Source organism: Poecile atricapillus, chromosome 2 (assembly GCF_030490865.1).
Source record: "Poecile atricapillus isolate bPoeAtr1 chromosome 2, bPoeAtr1.hap1, whole genome shotgun sequence".
Classification (NCBI taxonomy): domain Eukaryota; kingdom Metazoa; phylum Chordata; class Aves; order Passeriformes; family Paridae; genus Poecile; species Poecile atricapillus.
In genome coordinates this window covers 129222130-129242616 of record NC_081250.1, presented here as the reverse complement: position 1 = coordinate 129242616, position 20487 = coordinate 129222130, and the positions used below count along the sequence as shown (strand labels likewise).

At 37.4% G+C, this 20487-nt stretch overlaps 1 protein-coding gene across 8 annotated transcripts in view; it reads left to right on the top strand.

Moving 5' to 3' along the window:
- The window catches only part of RUNX1T1 (RUNX1 partner transcriptional co-repressor 1), a 116474-nt gene that overhangs the window by 76034 nt on the left and 19953 nt on the right, over positions 1–20487 (top strand). For all 8 annotated transcript variants that reach the window (XM_058832095.1, XM_058832088.1, XM_058832091.1 and 5 more), the window contains 5 exons: positions 1705–1886; positions 9807–10057; positions 11292–11377; positions 12009–12210; positions 20193–20261. In XM_058832095.1, the coding sequence (XP_058688078.1) occupies positions 1705–1886; positions 9807–10057; positions 11292–11377; positions 12009–12210; positions 20193–20261 (790 nt within the window). The remainder of the gene's footprint in view (positions 1–1704; positions 1887–9806; positions 10058–11291; positions 11378–12008; positions 12211–20192; positions 20262–20487) is intronic.

Below are 20487 nucleotides of genomic sequence, written 5' to 3'. Positions count from 1 at the left end.
GAGATGTGATGATACATCTTTTAAGTACATGCCATTAGTCAAACACTAGATCTGATTCTTTTTTTTCTTCCAGATATTTATTTGCAAATATATGTGAACTTCTCCAACTGCCATGCGAGTTAGTTTGGGTAGTTGGGTGTCTTGACTTGTATTCTGTGTGGGCTTTTTGAAGAAACAGTGAAATTAAAACAACTGAAAAACCCTGTTCACAACACAATCAGTTAGTCTACCTCTCTTATAACTGAAAGAAAATAGATACATGGTTCTTTCAAAAAATATTTCTGTTCTGTGTAGATCAGAAAGGACTTCCATATTCTTGCAACCGTCTTTCCATCCAAAGATGAATAACTGATAGCAATTTCTATTTTTTTCTCCACTTTTAAAAGTTTCATATGTATTGGCTATTCAGGCATTTTTTGTGACACAGTGGTTCTGCTCTTATGGTACAGCAACAGGTGCTGGAGCAGTTGCCATTGTTACAATGCTAACAAAGTAATTTACCAAGATCCTGGGTTCGAAACTTTTCGGAACATCTGTTTTTTGTTTGGTTCCTTGCAAATTACTTTCAGATCTTTTTTGACTTCAGAAGTATTTTCCTGCTTAAAAAAGAAGGAATTTTTTGTTTTTGTTTGTTTGAGGTGTTTTTAAGTGGGAGTTATTTCAAAAGTAAAGGAAACTGCTGAAGTTCTTTGTCTTTAGTTACTAAAAGTTACGAAATTTAATCCAATACTTGAAAATTCTGAGGTGAAAAAATCATCGTGCAGTAGTGATGGAACAAGAGAGGTCAAGGCACATCATTTTATGGTACAAAAAATAATTAGGTAAAAATGAGTGCCTTTCTTAGTATTTATGTTGGCATGTGCTGCAAAGAAGGGAAGATGTTTCCCAGGATGTGTAACTATCTCTGCAGAGGGAAGAAACATACGGTTCCACCTGTTCTGGCAAAAAGTATGACTAAGTATGACCCCAGTAGATGGGCAAAATGTGCTGCCCAGGGATCAATGAGCATTTTCAGTTCTCTTTGTCTGAGTCCTGGTAATCTCCAGGCCATGACCCAAGTCCCAGTGGGGCCATGAAAGAACAGTTAGAAATCCTTCAAACTACATCTGGCTAGGAGGAGGACTGTAGCCCTCTGGGTGATTAACTGAAGCTCTGGAATGTGAGATTTTGTTGTAAGCTTTATCTTAATGTGCAACTGCAAGTGTAATGGGAAAGCTGAGGGCAATCCTATCCTCAATCCTGTTCTCCCCAAGGCCCTCAAAGGATGGTGACTGAGGCAGCTTATAGAGTCGCAGATCCCCTGGTTTCAGACAATTTCTGAGTACTAACTGCAGTCTGAATGGGAAACAAAGCGTTGTTACTTGTTGAAAACAGCTGCTCCATAGGAGATAAGGTTTTAGATAGTAAGAAAGCAGAAGTCAGCCAAGAGTGCTTTTTCCCCTCTTTAAGGATGTGGCATGCAGATCTGGTTTTCTCACAGCATTTACTGTTTTCTTTTACATTTTTGGTTCCATACATATTTAGTATAGCTATAGCCACTTTTGGAGGCTGCCTGCTTTCAGGCAGCTAACCACAAACCTAACTGGGAATGATGGCAACAGTTTCCACTCAAAGTAGGCTTCTCTCTGATTTCTGCTTTTTCTTCTTCATCTCTGTTGAAACTGCTTGCAAGCTGCCCTCTTAACACGTGCTACACTCTTGCAGGCCAATCTGCCCCTGCTGCAGCGGGAGCTGCTGCACTGTGCAAGGCTAGCCAAGCAGAACCCAGCCCAGTACCTCGCCCAGCACGAACAGCTGCTTCTGGATGCCAGCACCACCTCACCTGTTGACTCCTCAGAGCTGCTTCTCGATGTGAACGAAAACGGGAAGAGGCGAACTCCAGACAGGTGAGCACCACTACGCCTTTCATACCCTGCCCAGAGTGTCTGTAGGCCCAAGAGGCTGAGCTCCACCAGCACGGGGGGACTGTGTATGTGGGTGCTGGGGGCATACTCAGATGGTGTTCCCTGGGTGCCTTCAGGTCCAACCTGGCTGTGAATGTTTCCAGAGATGGCACATCCAACACCTCTCTGGGCAACCTGTGCCAGTGTTTCACCACCTTCTGTATTAAAAATTTCTTCCTTATACCTAGTCTGAATCTATTCTCTTACTAGCTTAAAATCATTATCCCATGCCCTTTCATAACAGGCCCTGCTTATGTGTGTCTACATATACATATTTATATGTGTATATGTAGAGAGAGCTACATACATGTATATATTCTAGAGTATATAAATATAATACATGCACACACGGACTCAGTCACCTCAGGACATGCTGTGGTCATATCCACACAGTCAGTGTGGATGGTCAGCCAGTACTGTAGTACTTTGTGCACAGTATTTCTGTCATGAAGCTCCATATGCAAGTCTGATGTTTTGTTGAACTCAACAATGTTGAGGAGATTGTGAGGAGAGTCTCTAGGCATTTGTACTGGGAAGTACAAGGCAAACCCCAGAGCACACTCATGCCTTTGACTATTTCTGCTGTGCCATATTTCCATACCCATACATGGAATATGCATATTTATTTCAAATATGGATATTTCTTTCAAAGAGGAGAAATGTTCACTGAAATCTGTTTTGTTGTTTGGCTGAGGAGAGTCTATGCAGAGGTGGGGCAAGTGAATGCATGTGTGTGAAATACAGTAGCTTTAGGGGTATGGAACAGTTATTATTTTTTAGAATAAAGTTCTTTGTTTAATGTTACAAGGAAATGACTCTTGTGGTTATTTCCTTTTAATTGTCTTCCTATGCTAATGTTAGAAATTCAGCTGGCATTTACATTTTACCTTTAGGAAACTCAGGTATTGTATTTTTCATTGATTTGTTTGCCATGGGTTTTATAGTGTGGAAAACTTTTATTATACTGTTCTGCCAAATACCACTACCTGTATGCCTGAGGAATGCAAGTGTCATAGTTATCCTTTAAATGAAAAAGATGATTTGCATAGTCAAGAAGCCTCGTAACTTTGTACAGGTGACAGTTTTGTGCTGGAACAGGCTTGAATGGCACATTCAAGCAAAGAAAACAAAGTCTGAAAGCTCACAGTAAAACTTTAGACTTCTCATAGCCAGAAGTGAACAGTAAAATTTGAAGTCACATAGCCATTAGAAAGAAAAAGATGTGAAAGTATTTGAAATTAGTTTGCCTGAGATTGTGTTTCAAAAAAATTCACTATGGACCAGCAAGAAAATTGAGGTACAAGCAGAAAATCTCTTTTTATACCTCTTTTCACCAGTTTCTTCAGACAACTAGACGAAACTGAAGCAGCTATTGAAGTTAACACAAGCATATTTCTGCACCCCAGAAAGATGATTAATTTTTGGGCATTTTACATGTATTCTCTTACTATGTGCAAGGAAATAACTTTTCTGAAGCTGAAATTTAGCACCATGGAGCAGTTCTGCATATCCTCAAGTTTTTGCAGAGTAGTGTACCAAAACATCTATTAAAAAGGACTCTGAATATCTTGTGAATAACTTAAATATTATCATGCAGTACTCTGGTGTCAGTAGCAGACACAACATTTTTCCTACAAAGAGATAGACACACATGAAATTATCTTGTAAGCCAGTGAGGTATTGCTTGACAGAATATGGAGAAGAGGGATGTGCCTTCCTGACAGCCCTAACTCACTTTTTTTCCTGTTAGTAGAGAACAGTATTAATCATATCTCCCATAAGACCACAGAGGAAAAATGCAAAATAAAGTATTTCCTTTGCTTTCCATCCTTAGCATTTGGAATAATGCTCCTTTTCTTTGAGACCCTGTGTGACAGCGCTGAATTTTGGTTATTTTGTAGTAAGTACGGTCTCACCTGTGTTATCTTCTGTCCTGCTTGTGAGGGAGAAGATGGGTGATGCAGGTAGAGACCAGGACAAGAACTTTGTCATGTAAAGACCATGTTGGTTTTATAAGAAAAAGGACATAAGATTAGCACATAAAGGGACTAGCAGATCAGGAGAATATTTGATTTTAACGTCAGCCTTCATCTTTTAGTTAAAACTGAGGCTCATACCTAGAGAGATTGGGGTATGGTTTATGAATTTTCTTCTCAGCATTTCCTTTTAGTTAAAATATGTAGGTGCTCTTGAAATTTCTAAGTCTCTGCTTGGAAAGTCAAGTGCCTTTGGCTTCACAACTGAAGTCTCTCTTAGGCTATGAACAGCTTGAGGAGCCTTCAGTTCCTCCACAGGTACTAATGCAGCTTTTGGGGTGAGGGGGGTAGACAGTTTAACCTCCGTTGTTATGGGTAAGAGCCTGTGTTTGAATTCCCAGGGTCCAGGTAGGGTGTAGTGTGGGGTGTCCCACTGGCCTGCACATTCTAAGGTGTGGCGGCTTCTGTCAGTTGCAGCCTGAAATTCAGCTGTGATTCAGTGGTGTTTCAGAAAAACTCATCCTTTCTTTTTGACTCTGCAACTATTTGCTGTAATGAAAAATGCTCACGTGTAAAGAGACCACCCAGTGCACTCATTGGAATGGTACCTTGAGCTTAAAAAATAAGTTGGTTTTGTTCATTGTCAAGCAACCCTGTCACTGGTTAGTCACATCTACTTCTCCATTGCCTGTGACTATAATAAAAGCTATACAGAAAAATATACATAGTAGTGTTGGCTGAGCCAAGTTCAGTGGAGTTGTCTAGTGCACTCAAGAACATTTGTGCAACAGATTTAGTAAAAAGAACAAGATGCTTTTGGAAACATTCTTAAATTTACTGAATTGGAGTCTGTATACCTTTTAATTTGGATAATGTAAGTAAATCAACCACAAAAAACTGTCCTCAGAGGCAGAACATGCCTAGACTGAGTGAGTATTGAAACCAAATACTTGTCTGGCTTTATACTCATTACACTATTAATTATTTTAATTGTTTACAGAGGAGCATGAGGAAACATCTGGAAATATAGATACCTTTTGTTTAGAAATATAAGTAATTTTCAAATATACTAATAAAAATTCAGCAGAAGATATCAGACATACTTTAAGGAAAGGGTTTACTTGGACTCCATGGCTAGTAAATGAAAAAAAATTGCTCAAAGGCCATGGCTTTTCAGGAGAACTAAGTGCAGTTGGAGTAATTTTGATTGAAGATGTGTGTCTTACTGAAGTAAACTGTAGTATCTTTTTCACTTCCCAAGGTATATGATATAGATGTATAGATTATATAGTTATACACCGGCATGCATTGTATATAATGTATATGTTATATATATACATACACATTTATATTTTTCATTTGAGCTTGGGTAACTGCATACCATTGATTCCAGTAGAGGCAGAGTACAGTAGAGGATTAGGCAAAGAAAGTGGAACATGTGTTACATGTAACCACAGCTGCCTCATGATTTTTTGTTAACAAAATTCCGCATACAGTAATTTTTTCTGCTTATAATTTCAGAACTTTTTTTGCATATCGATTTTCCTATTCTGGTTATTTATCTGCATATCCAAGTCTACTGTATTTGAGGTTTTATAGAGCAATCTGACAGCAGAGCTTTGTGTTTTACTGAATGTTTTCTTGGTGCATATGGTCTGACACGGATGAGCAGCCACGGTGAGATTTTGGAGTCTATTAAACTAGCTCATTAAAAAGATCAATCTGTTTCTGTAATAACACTGGGAACCATCAGTCACTGCAAGAGAAGAAAACTGACACCTGAGGAGACAACACATTTTGGTAATTTGTTCATGACATGTCATGAACAAAGTGTTCACTGTATTTTGTTTACAAGTTTGGAGTTTACATTCTACTGCAGTAAAGCAAAGGAACTTGGACCACAGTGAGTTTTTATTTTGGTGAAGGAATGCTTAATTATAAATCATATGATTTTAAATACGTTGGCAACAAAAAACTTTGTGTTAATTACTCATCCTTTGAGCTTGCTGGAAAGGGCTGATGGTATGTGAGCATGTCATGTAGTGACTATATTTATGACAGCTGCCTACAAAGTGATCCAGGATAATAAAAAATTCTGTTAGAATAGCATTATTTTAAGTGAGAAGAAAACTAAAGTGGCCATGATTATGTTGTGACTTTAGAAAGGCTGCTGTGGTTGCAGTACACTTGGAATCCATGACAAGAAATACATGTTGAAAGTACCTGGGCACAGAGATCAGCTGTGATATGACTGTTGGGTAAATCTTATTTGAAGAGGCTCCTCAGTATCTCAGTAAGGTGAAGAATGCTCACAGCTCTTACATCTGTGCTCCTTGTATGCCATGTGTAATTATGAGGAATTGTAAAAGAATTTTTGTAATATGGGCTGTTAGCAAGGCAGAAAAGCAATCTTTTCTGTAACACACTATTATAAACAGCTACTTTATTCCAGCAAAGCATTATTATTTATTGGTTCATCAAGCCTTTATTGGTGGAAGTCAGTTTAAATCAAAGCATCTTGCACAAATAGTAGATGAACAGCTTTGTCTCATTCTTGTAAACTGACTTTAGTGTTCTTTGAAATTCATGTAATACTCTTGATTAGGTGAAACCTAATTTTCTAGCCAAGGCACTTTTGCATGGTCAGATTTTCTACCCAGGAAATTATCCATAAATTGCCATAATTTAAAACTGAAATCACAACCTACAAACAACATAAATTCTATTAAATGGGTACAGGCTAAAAAGTAGTGTCTATTCTGCTGTCTTTAATCTGAGTAAATCATGGTTTCAAGTAAAATGACTCCTTGTTTGTTTATAGCTGAAGGACTCCATCTTTGTCATATTGCAAATTTTCCAAGCAACAGTGTTGGTTTATAGGCACATCAAGGAAAATGTGGCCAACAGGAGTAAGAAAAAAAGTGTCAGCTATGTTTCCTACACATTCACTGTTATTTCCTCTATACAGCTTGTGGTTACTTTGCAAAAACAGATGAAAGCAGATTAAAATTGTGATGGTGTTATATTCGGAACTACTATTCACATGGGTGTGCCAGTTACTGGGAAACAGGAGTGCTTCCTCACGCACCTGGGAAAATGCTGTTGCCCCAAGGGGGTGAGACCTAAAAGAATGCGTAGGACTGAGATCAGAAGCAGACCAGTAGGTCAAATTCCGAGCACCTGAATAATGGCACTCTTCAGTACCTTGTCATTTATCACTCTATTGACTGTATTCAGATAAATAGTAAATTTGGCAGCAATTCCTGTTGTGATGAGGTTTTCTAAGTTGTTATCTTTTAATATATTTTTATGTGGTTGGAAACATGAAATGAGTTTATATACAGTCTCATTCTGGTATTCCAGTAAGCTGTTTATTTGGTCAGTGCAGAAAATATAACAAGAAATTGTAAATTTTTACACCTAGAAAAGACATGACAGCCGTTACCCATCATAATAGCAAAAACATAATTTCAGTAAATATGTTTTCAACAGTCATGTTAGTTTCTGTGTTAGTCAGAGTTCAGTGGATATGCTGGTGAGCTTTCCAGGATGAAGCGGTGCATTCTAGTTAAGGTAATTAAGTACAGAGCATTCTTTGCTTTACATAAACATACCTGTACATTTAGGTGCAAGTATACGCATTTGTATGAAAATACATGGTTTTAACATCAAGCTGTAGTGCAGAAAAGGAAAACTGGATTCCCACTTGTTCCAGTTTTATGCCTTTACTTTTCCTACATATAGTGATCAAAAGCCAGTGAGTTATTTAATTATTTGCTTTATTTTATTATTTTATTAATATTTTATTATTTATGACTTTTACCCATCTAAGTTAGAGAAAATTCTAACAACACTACTAAAGGACTTCGGTGAATTCTTAATTTGCCTTGTACAGACAGGAAAGTCCATTTGTTTTGCATACATAATATTTTGACAACTGGAAGATTGGCACAATGAGTTTGAGTAAATACATGCAAAGGAAACACACACCCCCAGCTAAATACAAACTTGTCTTGAGGAGCTGTCAGAAATATCACCACCCATTGGGAGCTATTGCAAGCAGTTATATCATGCCAAAAGTAATAAAAAATATATGATGGACCTCAAGTTTTCTTGGTTAGGAGTTTTCACAGCCATGCTGAATTTCTTTTGTAATGGGGTATGTGCTCCACGTTAGCAAAGTATGTCTTTTTTATCTGCCCAAAATTATAATAGGTGTCCTGCTGTGATGGTGAAAGATTCTTCCCTTTTTGCCAAGCTATAGTTTAGCTATATATATATATATATTAGTAATTTTGGTGAGGTCTCTGAGAAATTGCTTTACTCCTTCTGAAAACAATGCAGCCCATCTTTTAATTTCTTGCTGCTAGTTACAAGATCTTAATCTGATTCTCTCTCCCAGAGGATATTGGCAATGATTTGGTTTCTTCCTCCTTCTCATTGGTGGTAAATGGGAACCTGTTGAGGAGTGACAATTAATACACTGATTGTTTCCACACAGACAGTCCCTCAAGGGTGGTTTATTGGTTTCTGAGGGAAGGTTTGTTGTAGGACAGTTGGTTTTACCAACAGGCAAATAAGAAAATTTGCTCAAATTTACCTTTCTGAAAAAGTGTCAAAAAATTGTGTTACTAGTAGAAATGATACATTATACCATCCATTTCTTCCAGAAGATAAAGTTTGTTTTATTTTTTTTATAAAAAAGATGGACTATATCAGCAGTTTAATAAAGGTTTTTGGAGGGAGGAATGAAACTTCAGTTTGCATTCTTTATATCTCATAAACTTTCTAATCAAAGCTAGTATTTTGTAGGTTTTCTTTATTCACATGGTTTAAAAAAAAACAAACAGCAGTATTACAATGATATGAAACTTCCCCAAAAGGGTTGTTAACCTGTTGAAGTAATTCTAGATGGGTTTGCTTTTTTCCTTTGGGGGTGGGGAGGGTCTTTTGTGGGGGAGGGTTTGGTTTGGTTATGGGGATTTTTTGTGTGGGTGAGGTTTTTTTGGGGTTTTGTTGTTGTTTGAAATTTATTTTATTTGAGAAGTAGTTCAGAGTTCAAGGTTCTCAGGCAGAGGTGTCAAGTAGAGATTTCTTTGGAAATAGGTGATTATGAATTGAATTAAAGAGTAATTAGAATGTAAAAAACTCTGTCTTCTCCTTAGTAGCTCTTTCAAATTCCCTGAGCATGAAACCCCTGTCTAAGACTAATGGAGAGGGAATTCCTGAATGTTCTGGGGACTTGAGTCTAACCACATCTTCCTGCAAAACTAATGACAGTCACAGCACCTTTGACTGGAATAGCCCAGATGGTACAAAATCTCTGAAGGATGCAGTTCTCAGCATTTAGAGTCAGTTTGTCCCCAAAACATCTGTGTGACTCTGATCTTGATGGGAGCTCATGGCATGCTGAACTTCAGCACACTTACATAGACTGCTAGACTTTCTGGTATCCTCTTGAAAAAAAAATAATTTCTTGAACTAAAGATTTCTCCTAATCACTATAAATCACTATAGCACTACTGAAAGTAGGGATTTCTTGGTCCGTAGCTTCATGTATCAGTTGATGGTTTCACCTTGGCAATTGCATGTGTTTCCATCCCATCAGTCTGTGATGTCAGTGAAGGCTGCTTGCTCTCCAGCCCCTCATTAAGTGGCTCTGTCAGAAGGCTCACCCCACTAGTATTTCTCACGTTACAGGGATGGTTAGACAAGATAAATAAGTCCTTTGTATGTTTCGATTCAGCAATGTTATGAAAAGTTCTGCATGTTTGGAGCAAAGTGAAAGAATAAACTTTAGTTCCTGAAGCTGCCTGTGTAGGTGGGGGTGCATGTTCCCAAGCTCTAATCACTAAGTGAATTAAAGTTCCTTTGCTTTGTTTTTCAGAACCAAAGAAAACGGCTTTGACAGAGAGCCTTTGCACTCAGAGCATCCAAGCAAGCGGCCCTGCACTATTAGCCCAGGCCAGCGGTACAGTCCAAATAATGGCTTATCTTATCAGCCCAATGGTCTGCCTCATCCCACCCCACCTCCACCTCAGCATTATCGTTTGGATGATATGGCCATTGCCCACCACTACAGGGACTCATACAGACACCCCAATCACAGGGACCTCAGGGACAGAAACAGACCTATGGGTAAGGCACGTTGATTTTCTGCGTTGTTTTTTTAGGTTTCTGTTTCCCTTGTAGCTCTATTTTGTGAACTGGAACTTTTTGTCTGATATAGCAAAAAACAAATGTTTGTCCAGCTGCTTCATGTGGCCTTATTTCAGATCTGTATTTGTAAAAGTGGATTGAATTGTGTCTCTTTAAGTAAGAGGGTCAGAAGCAGGAGGAACCTATGTTTTCAAAGTTGCATGGATGACATGGACGCTCAGGTGTATGGCAGGCAAGGAGAGGTAGAGCCTTTTACTTTTCTTCTATGGCAGATTTTTGATGGTAATGATATCTATATGGCTTGATTTCAGCTTAGAACAGAAGAAAGTTGTTGTCTTTCAGAGAAGTGTTTTGTGTGTTACGTCTCCAGAGCGTGGGGATGTCTGTGGAGGATGTGAACAGCAGAAGCACCAGCCACACCCCATGCAGCACCGTTTGATTTAATAGGATGCCTGGTGCGCTTGGATTTTGCTTCACATCTGCACTTACTGTTCTTCCTTGTTTTAAACAAATCTTCAGTGAAAGAGGAACACTTACAAATACTCAGCATCTGTATAGAGGAGGCTAAGCAAAGAAAAAGTGTTGGTTCCCTTTGAGTGTTGATAATAAATACTGGCTTGGTTGTATCATGTTGTCAGCTGCTCTGATATATGTGCTACATTTTAACCACATGTTGTTTAAACATCTGTGAGGGGACGAACCCTTAATGATGCTCTGTTGACATGGTAGTAATTCCTATATTTAGTGAAATAACACTGAGTTTATACTAATATTTTTTCAACTCTCTGAAGTACAGCTAGTATTATATGCACTGAGTTACCAAATAGTTGCATTGCTGACTTCAGGTAGTGCAAATGGAAAATTATATCTTGTATTAATGTTATATTTATGCATATAATAATTATACATAGTCAGAAAGAGCTATGTCCATGTTTAAAAGGTCACCTTGGAACCTACAGAACTTACAGAATTGAGGACATTAATTTGAACAAAACAGTAGCATCTTGCATCTTGTGTGGGTAAAAGCACTAAAGAGAACTTAGTAAAATTTTAAGAAGCCTTTTTTTTTTTTTTTTTTTTTTTTTTTTTTTGTGGTGGCATTTCTGAACAGGTAATATATGATGTTTTAGTCTACAGGCTCTTTTTTCTTCTGCCTTTTTTTTTCCATAGAGGACTTCCAACGTTGTAAACATAATTTGCTCCTCTTTGGCAGGGTTGCATGGCACGCGTCAAGAAGAAATGATTGATCACAGGCTAACAGACAGAGAATGGGCAGAAGAGTGGAAACATCTTGACCATGTAAGGGCTAAATATCCACTTATGTATAATTGTCTGAACAGAGACCTAAGATCGGAATTTAAAATTTTTATTTCAAAACCTGTCTGAATTCCAGGACAAGTTTTGAAAGCATTGCTGATTAAATCAGAGTGCTTGATGTTCCCCATTAGATAGTTCATACCAGGCCTTGCTAAGTGTCTCCTGCAATGTCCTAATTATTACAGTCTGCCGAAAGAGAAATGGACTTTCTCTATAAACGCTGGATCTGGGTCTTGGATTTGTTCCTGAATTTATTAGCTCTTGTAAAATTTGTAGGCACCACTTCTGAACCACATCTTGAGTCCTCTGTGGTGCTATGTAATACTAGTGGTAGGGCTACAGCCTGTTCAGTTGTTTTCTCCTTGTCTTTGCTCTTTCTCCTGTAAGTCCCTATCTGTCTAGTTTAGGATCACCAGTTAAAAAGGAAAGGATTGTCATTCTTTAAACAAGTCTAGAATTTTTCAGCTATAGTTAACACAGAGGTTAATAGAGAGGGACTCCTTCATTAATAAAACCCATGCACTCAGTAAATAAATATTTTCTTTATTATTATGTCACTCTGTGAATAAAAAATTTTTCTTTGTTTCTGTGCTCCATCCACTGCTGTGAATAGTTGTTGAACTGTATAATGGACATGGTGGAAAAAACTAGGCGATCTCTCACTGTCCTACGGCGATGTCAAGAAGCAGACCGTGAGGAGCTGAATTACTGGATACGGCGGTACAGTGATGCAGAGGATTTAAAAAAAGGCGGAAACAGCAGCAGTAGTCATTCCAGACAGCAGAGTCCAGTGAATCCAGATCCAGTTTCATTAGGTACAGTATCCTCCTTGAATAACGTGTACTGATTCTCTTTAAGCTCAGCTAAATGACAGATGATGTTTGCATTTGTTCTTCTGATTCTTTTGTTACAGTGATGATTCCTCTCTGCTGTCTACTGAACTAATTACAACTCTTATGCCCAAACAGTGGTGTTTCTGGGTGGAATGGCTTGAGGTTTTTTGGGTGATGCCTGGTAATTTGCTTTCCATTCAGCAAAGTCTGAAAGGGTGGGGTGGGAGGGCAGACTGTTGTGTAGGGGCGGGAGAGCAGTGAGATGTGCACTGACTCTGTCCCTTCTGACTCCTCTTACCTGTTTAAAAAAATCTGTAGGTCCTTCTGGATTGTTTACAATTTGAAACAGAGGGCTTTCACTTTCTTAAATCAAATTACTTAACTTGGAAGATGTCTTTTTAAGGAAACAGAGTTATAAAGATATAGGTACTTCTTAGGTGTGCTTGGTTTCTGTTTAAGAAAGGAGCAAGATCTGGGATGCTCACAGTCATGCATGCACAATCCTCCTAGGTCTGTGTCCATCACTGCACAGGTGTGTCTGAGGAATGTTTGTTGTGTAGTGCCATAAAGCTGTGCAGGCCTTGGCTCACGCTGCAGAGCTTGAGCTGGGTGGGCTGCAGCCGCCTTACATGGACCAGGCCAAACAGCTGGGCTCTCACCTCTGCAGACCTTCACAGTCACTCTTGCATGGTACCGCACACAACTACTCTGAGGACTCTGCTCTGTAAAAACAAGCTTTTACTTTGGGGACTTTCTGTAAGTTATTAGTATTTTGGCCTTTTTCTTCCCCATCTTCTCATTTTTGTGGCAGATATGGTTAAGAAACATCTTGGTGATACCTTTTTATTGCTCTTTGCTCTTTTGAACACAACAGGAGACTATGCTTGCTTGTCTCATATTGTCGTATAAAAAAATAAATTGTCTGTATCCAATGCCATCTACTCAAAATCATCATAAACTGTGCTCATTAGTAGAATTGCATATGTGTGTTGTTTTGCAACTATATTTTAATTGTGTTTTCCTTTTGCCTTTAAAAGTAACGAAGTCAAAAATTTATTTAATTGCAAATAGAAAAACAGAAAAACAAATCTAATCCCATCTCCATCATTCTCTTGGTAAATTTCTAGAGTTATTACTGTAATATTTAGGGCCTCTTGATAACAAATTTTTTGTGTGTGTGTGTATCAAATTACCTGAGTCAATAGCTCTATAAATGTGCTCCAATCAGTGGAAGGAAGGGTTATGGAAATGCTTCCATAGTTCACTAGTAAGTCTAGTCCCTAGAGGAGCCCTTCTCAGAAAGTATTCAGGTAATGGCTTGTATGAACAGTGCTAAATGTAATGTAAAGAAAGACTCATAAATAAGGCATTGAAACATCAATCACATATGCAACTTCAGGAGGAACACTTGTGAGATCAAAAGCAGTGGCTCACTTCTCCAGTAAAGCTGTGATGCAAAAAGAGACAGGCCATGATGCTTATGTAGGTACTAGGTCAAAACAATGAAAGGTAACCTGAGTGTTTATATTTCCCCAAGGAAACTGGAACTTGTGACATTCATCAAAACTATAGATAATATTACGATCCAAGAAAAATAGTCATCACCACAACAACAGGTGCATAAGACAAAATGAAGATCAAGCATAAAGTTAGATCCCTGTATTAGCATTTGTTTATTTGTCAAGATGAATTCTTGGAAACAGCAAAGTCTTCTGGCTTAAAAGATAATTATACAGTAAAGCCTTTGGCATTTGACACATCAGTCAGCTCCGCAGAACTGTGGGTACAAATGAACTGGTTGGAATAAGTCCATTCAATTTTAACATGTCCACTTTGGTTATTTGATTGAAAAACTACTTCTGCGACTCACAAACATGAAACTTGGATTGCTTCAGTGATATAGCATCTATGTCAGTTGTAAATTCTGGTAAGAAGTGCTTTTATGTCTGACATGATGGGGAGAAAATACTTACTTTGGAGTCTGTGGAAAGCTAATCCTTATATTTCCAATAATCTGGTAGCAATCTAGTTAACAAAATGAAAACCCCTAACATTCAGAGGTATAACAAAACTAAATCAGTGTCTGTGAGCCTTGAGATGCTTTAGGGTTTTTTATTTTAGTTTTGAAGTAGGGAAAACGAGATTAAAAAGTCCTCCCAGTATTTTAATTTAAGCAAATATTTAATTAATTCATTATTTAATTTAATAACAGCATGTAAATATTGGGGGGGTTGCTACAGAGATTCTGAATGTCAGTGATTTCCCATTTTTTTGGTGTTAGGTTTGGTTTTTTTTCCTACAAGCGAATCCATCCTTTAAATACATCTTGTCATCTCCACTAGCAAGGGAGAAAGAAAAGGGGACCATATGGCTACATTATCTGTGCCATTGTTTCTCTTTCTTTAAGATTCAAGTATGATCACTGAAGTGATAACTTCTTGTTACAATCATTATTCCATGGTCTTCATAGATAGGTCTTGCTGAAAAACTCTAAGCTGAGATCTAGCATGGATATCTTGATTTGAAGAATTGAGGACAGTAATTGTAGAAAATTCTGGTTGTCATTTTGAACCAGGTGACCTTTTTTCCTGCCAAAGATTTTTGTGCTTCTTTTAATTTGACATCCCTGTAAATCATGTTGAGCCTGGAAGTTTGCAGTATCTGATCAATATTTTTCTGTTTATATTTTTAATTAAAAAATTAAATTAAATACTTGATCATTCATTTTAATGCAATGTAATCCAATACATACATTAGCCAGCTACAACAGGTTGCAAGTTCCCATTATTCTCTAAGAATGTGCTGAAGGTAAGAGGGTCTGTTCTTTTCAGCCTGAATAATACATGTTTATGAAAGTCTAAAAATGACTCAGACTTTATATATATTCACTTGATTAACTGTGATGGCCTATGAAGTGAATAATACATCATCTGACTCCTCCATTTCTGCTGAAGAATTTCAGTACTACATACTGCAGCAGGACTGCAACTTTCATCCTAATAGTGAATAATTACCCATATCAGACACTGTATACTGAAATACACACAGTGGGATAAATTAAAGATGAGGGTTCTTCAGCATCGTGGGTTATAAACAAGATCTATAACCATACTGAGTGCAGCTGTGGCTCTAGATAAGTGGAGCAGGCACACATCAGAAGGTCTGCAGCAGTGTTGATATTTTGTGTCTGTTGAATTTATCTGAATGGAAATCTTACAAAATAGAGTTTGCAATCTCCAGCTGAAGAGTGCAAATACCTGCAGGATTTGCCTCAGGAAACCAGGATTCTCAGAAGTGTATGATTTTGTCAAAAACACATAGGTTAGCTATTCCTTAATACATTTTTAAGTGTTAACCCTTTCAGACCTTTTTTATTTTTTCTAAAGCTGTTCACCATCATGTTTTCAGGGTTAGCCAGAGCATTCCTACCAACACGTGTCTATTCATGCTGTGATTATAAACCTGTTCCTTTACCATTTGCAGATAATCAGCATTGCTGTGATATGCATGATATTCTCAACATGAGCGAACCATAATGCTGTGACTACCACAGTAACATTTATAACTTGTAATTCTAGAATGTAAAGCCTCTGTGATACTGGTCACTGATGGCATTAAGTATTGCTCTTAATCCACTCGCTGCATGGGAGGTTTGGGCTAGATTGTAGCTTACTGAACTGCATGCTGTTAGGTAGGGCTCCACCTGCAGAAACATTGCAAGTGTGTATTCTCAGTGCTCAGTTCTGACGTGACCTCTGCTTGAGGATGATTCAGTAATACAGCACCTATGTGGCTTTTCTTTTCTTGCTCTTTTACAATGAGAACACAACAACTCTATTTTTAACACAATGTCAAAGAGTGTTGTAATAGCCACAAAAATGTATTGAGGGCAAAGAAGGGTAAAGATGTATTTAAAAATACTGGGAACACTTGCCCCCCAGCTGGGTTTGCAAGGCAGTCTCATTCAGTATTACTCACCTTCAGATCTCCACCTCTATATTTCATTATGTGGAACTGGCACATTTTTGAACTTGACTCTTACAAACAAGGCAGTGAATATTTTATATTTGTTGCTTTGAGAATTTTTTTTTTTGCTTGTTTTCTGTGTCCCACTAATGGTGTCACATTTATTATAGGATGGAATGAAGCAGAAGTTGCATATGAAATATGGAAACCCCATAAATACATAAAAAGGCATATATATTTAATTTGTTCAGGGCAGCTTGTATGTTGCTTTTATTATTTTTGAGCCTTAATATTCAGTACAGCATGTAGGGTATTATTATCACTGCCAGAATTTTCAGGAGTGCATTAAATTCTAAAAGATCATCAAAACATTGTTCATCTCAATTTCTTAATACTTTGTGTTATAGACTTGCATGTCACTGTCCAGCGATAAAAACCTCAATTCTTTTGTATTGCCAACTTACCTGCTGATTTTCTTTAATATGAATTATAATATGAATTAGGCTTCTTGAGATTATAGAACATTTCTTTTCCTTCTAAGTCTTTCTATTCTGTTTTCTTGGGTTTGAGCCTTATTATCACATGAGAGTTCATACAATTTATTTGATCCTACCCTTTCATCTCAGTTTCACTTCACAAATCCATATTTATGGCTGCTCTTACAGCTCTCCACGTTCCCGCACGTCGCGCTCTCTCAGCACCTTTTCTCTTTATCTTAAAGCCACCAAAAATTTTCATTTGAATGTGAGAGCTGAAACCAATGCAAATTTTTGTGGTTTTTTCATATGTATTCTTCCATCCCACATCAACAACTTTCTTACTATTTCAGAAGTTTCTTCCACATTAAAATAGAAAATTCCAATACCATTTTTGATATAAAAAGTCTCTTTTGTTTTTACCTCATTTAAGCACATACAGACAAGTACAGATAATTTTCGTCTATATGTGCTTTTTATTTTCCTTCTTCATCTTTTTCCTTTGGTTCAGTAGGAACTGGACTAATTACCAACACACGTTTTAATGCTTTGTTATGAATTTCAAATAAATTCAATAGTGTACATACTGATGTTCTGCATAAGGATATTGTTGCATTTTCACCATTAACAAACCTTTGTTATTATGTCTGACATGTAAAGCCTTTTCCGATGTCCTTTTCTAAGTGGTCTGCCTTGTCACTTCACATTATTCTTAATGTTGTCTGATTTTGTTCAATTTCCTTCCAGGCAGCATTTACTTTGACTTCTAGGTGCTGCAGTTAGTTATTTTATATTATGTGTTGTCCTCACTATGGCTTTTTTTGCAGTAGCTTTTATATTTAGTGTTTTAGGGACTTCACTCAGTTGTGTTTCAAACTCTTCACTCAAACTCTTGGTTTGAGTTCGCTAGATGTCCAAGTTAAGATCTTTTGTGCTTCAGTTTGAATGAGAAATTTTTGTGATGCTCAAGCTGAGGACTCCTTACCTTACAAACACTAATATGTAAAATTTATATCCTCGTATTTCCTGTAGAATAGCCTTAGAAAGAAGATTGTTTTCATGGACTCATCACCAGTGACTAAACAATAGCCATGTTACTAAAGTTTTTCTGGCGTGGAAAATATGGTTTTTATTATCTTCATAAGTGCTTCTTGTCTTTTTTGTACACCATTCCAAACTATGGGAAAGTCTCTCATAAGCTCTTGATTTAAGTCTTCTTGCAGAGGATCTCATTGCTCATGTAAATAATTTGTGGTTGGAATAAGAGCTTGATTGATGTTTATGTTTTGGAAATTTTAACAATTAGCTGGCAATCTGGTCATTTATGTCATTGAATTCCATTTTTGGAAAGTCATGTGTACAAAGAAATCAATTCCACATCTCCGTCTTTTTTCTTTCTTTTCTTTTTTTTTTTTTTTTTCCTTCCCCCAAAGCTAAGAGCCATAGACTTAAATCAAGGTTATGCTCCCGTTCCACTGGATGGTACCTTAAATAGCACACAGGAAAACTCAATACAAACTAAAGACATGAATGCAACAAATGCCTTGTTTTGCCACATTTGGAACCTGGTTGGGTATTTTCCTGCAGGTATTCAATGAAGAGCAAATAAGAGTGGTTTAATTTTTTGCCTTTATTTTTCTTGAGCCTTCAAACAATATTTTATGCTGTTGCCTCTGTCCCCCTAACTGAACTGGCACTGTGGCTGTAAGGCAGAGCCTTTAAGGGGTGACAACTGTACACAAGGCTATTCATCATCTCCAGAATCACGCAAGCCAAGACATACCAAGAATTTTCCCATTTTTGGTATCAGGTCTGAAATCCTCTATCAAGTTGATTAAACCAATATAAATAGCTGTTTTGCAAAATCTACACACACACACATATATATGTATACAATCATTATTTTATACTTGAGACGTGTGAAAGTCTGCCGACAGAAATCTATTTTATATTGTTGCCCCATATTCAGTGACAAACAGAAGAGCTGAGTAAATCCACTCAGCTGCCTGTCAGATGGGGAGATGTACTCCCAGATTCTTATGCTAGCAACTACATCTGTGAAACAGTGCACAGGAATTGGGATTCCCTACTCTGTTGAAAAAGCCCCTGTAATTCCCACCTTTGTTAGCTGCCTGCAACATTGTCATCTTTTAAAAGCATTAAAGTTTATGTGGAGTACTGTATGTAAACAGTACTGTATGTGTGCATGTAATGGTGTAAGAAATTATTTGCAAAACCTGTTTTTTCAGGTTCAAACATTTCAAACATTTTCTCAACAAAAAACATTCAAACATTTTCTTAAAATTACTGCCTTTTGACCAAGTTAGTGAATAAAAGCTTGTAAGATACAAAAATGAATACACTTAGTCAAGATGAGTATTCAGAGAATGGCAGGTATATTCTTGTTATATTCCAAGCTTAGACATCAAACAGATATTTGATTTCTAGTAGCATTTCCAAAACCATTCAAACCTGTCCATAATGTAACAAATCAAGTTATTTTTTTTTTAAGCAATTGAATTCTGACACACTGGCAATAGTAATCACGACAGTGAACTTAGTTTTATGTGTTTGGTTGGGGTATTTTTTATTTTGTCCTCTATTATTTTGAATAATAGTTTGTCAGTTTTTAAATTGTATTTGAAAGGAGCAATTTCAGTTTCATCTGCTGAGGATCTGTATGCTAAATTTCAGGCCAAAGTGAATTTTCTTTTTGTATCATCTGATCTTAGGTCTTTGAAGTCCCTGTGGAAGGGATCATGTTGATTTCAGAACTCCTAGGCCCAGGCCTAAAGGTTAAACCTTTCTTTTAAAAAAAAAAAAAAAAGAGAAGGGGAAAGAGCTGTCAGAATATGATTGAAATATGTGGGTGAATTACAAGCTTCAGCTCCAGTGAGGTTGTTTGACAGCATGTATTTAGGGGCTTAACCTAAAGTTAAAGGTTCTGTTTTTCAAGCTCTTGCAGCTACAGTTGCCAACATAGGCTCAGATATAGGAAAGCATAGTGCTGAACTTACAGAAACACCCCTTTGCTTTTTTGGGGACAACTTATTTGATCACTGGTATGGCATAATTGACTTTTATCTGCACTCATAAGTACTCGTTATTTTGCACAGAGCAGAAGTGCCAAACCTGTACCGTTGCCCTCTTTCTTTTGCCTTTTCATAAATACAATGAGAAAGGACAAAGCATGTCACTCCCTCAGTTTCTCTCTCAAAGCCTCCCTTAAAAGTGTGGATGCTGTCATACACAGTTGACTCAAAACACTGTAAAATAAAATTAACATCTTAACTTGGCTTAAGATGAGACATTCAAGTCATAGGCATTGATCTGGTCTCTGTAACATTCGTGAGCTATGACCGTGGCATCTGTTTTGTTTTGAGGAGAGAAAAGCTTCACTTCATTTCTTTGTCTGACCTATAATTAAAGAGAAAAGGTATTTTTCTCTAAGCCTTGTTCTCTACCAGCCAGCAATGCTCATGATGCTCTTTCTTTTTCCCTCTTCACCCCCTCCTCCTGCAGAATCTCATCGGGAATTCCTTCACAGGCCTGCGTCTGGATACGTGCCAGAGGAGATCTGGAAGAAAGCTGGTAAGAACTGTTTAAAAACACCAGCTTAGTCGTCTGGCAGCTGTGTACAGTTGTTAATGCACTGATGTGAGGAATTGGGAGGTGGGGGAAGGGCTTACTAGTAACAAGAAGAAATTGTGTTTAATAATTTTAAACTGGAACTGATCAGGACATTAAATAATTTTATAATAGAAGTATCTGCTGCTATAGTTAGGGGAATATCTGTACTTCCAATATGTACCCCTAT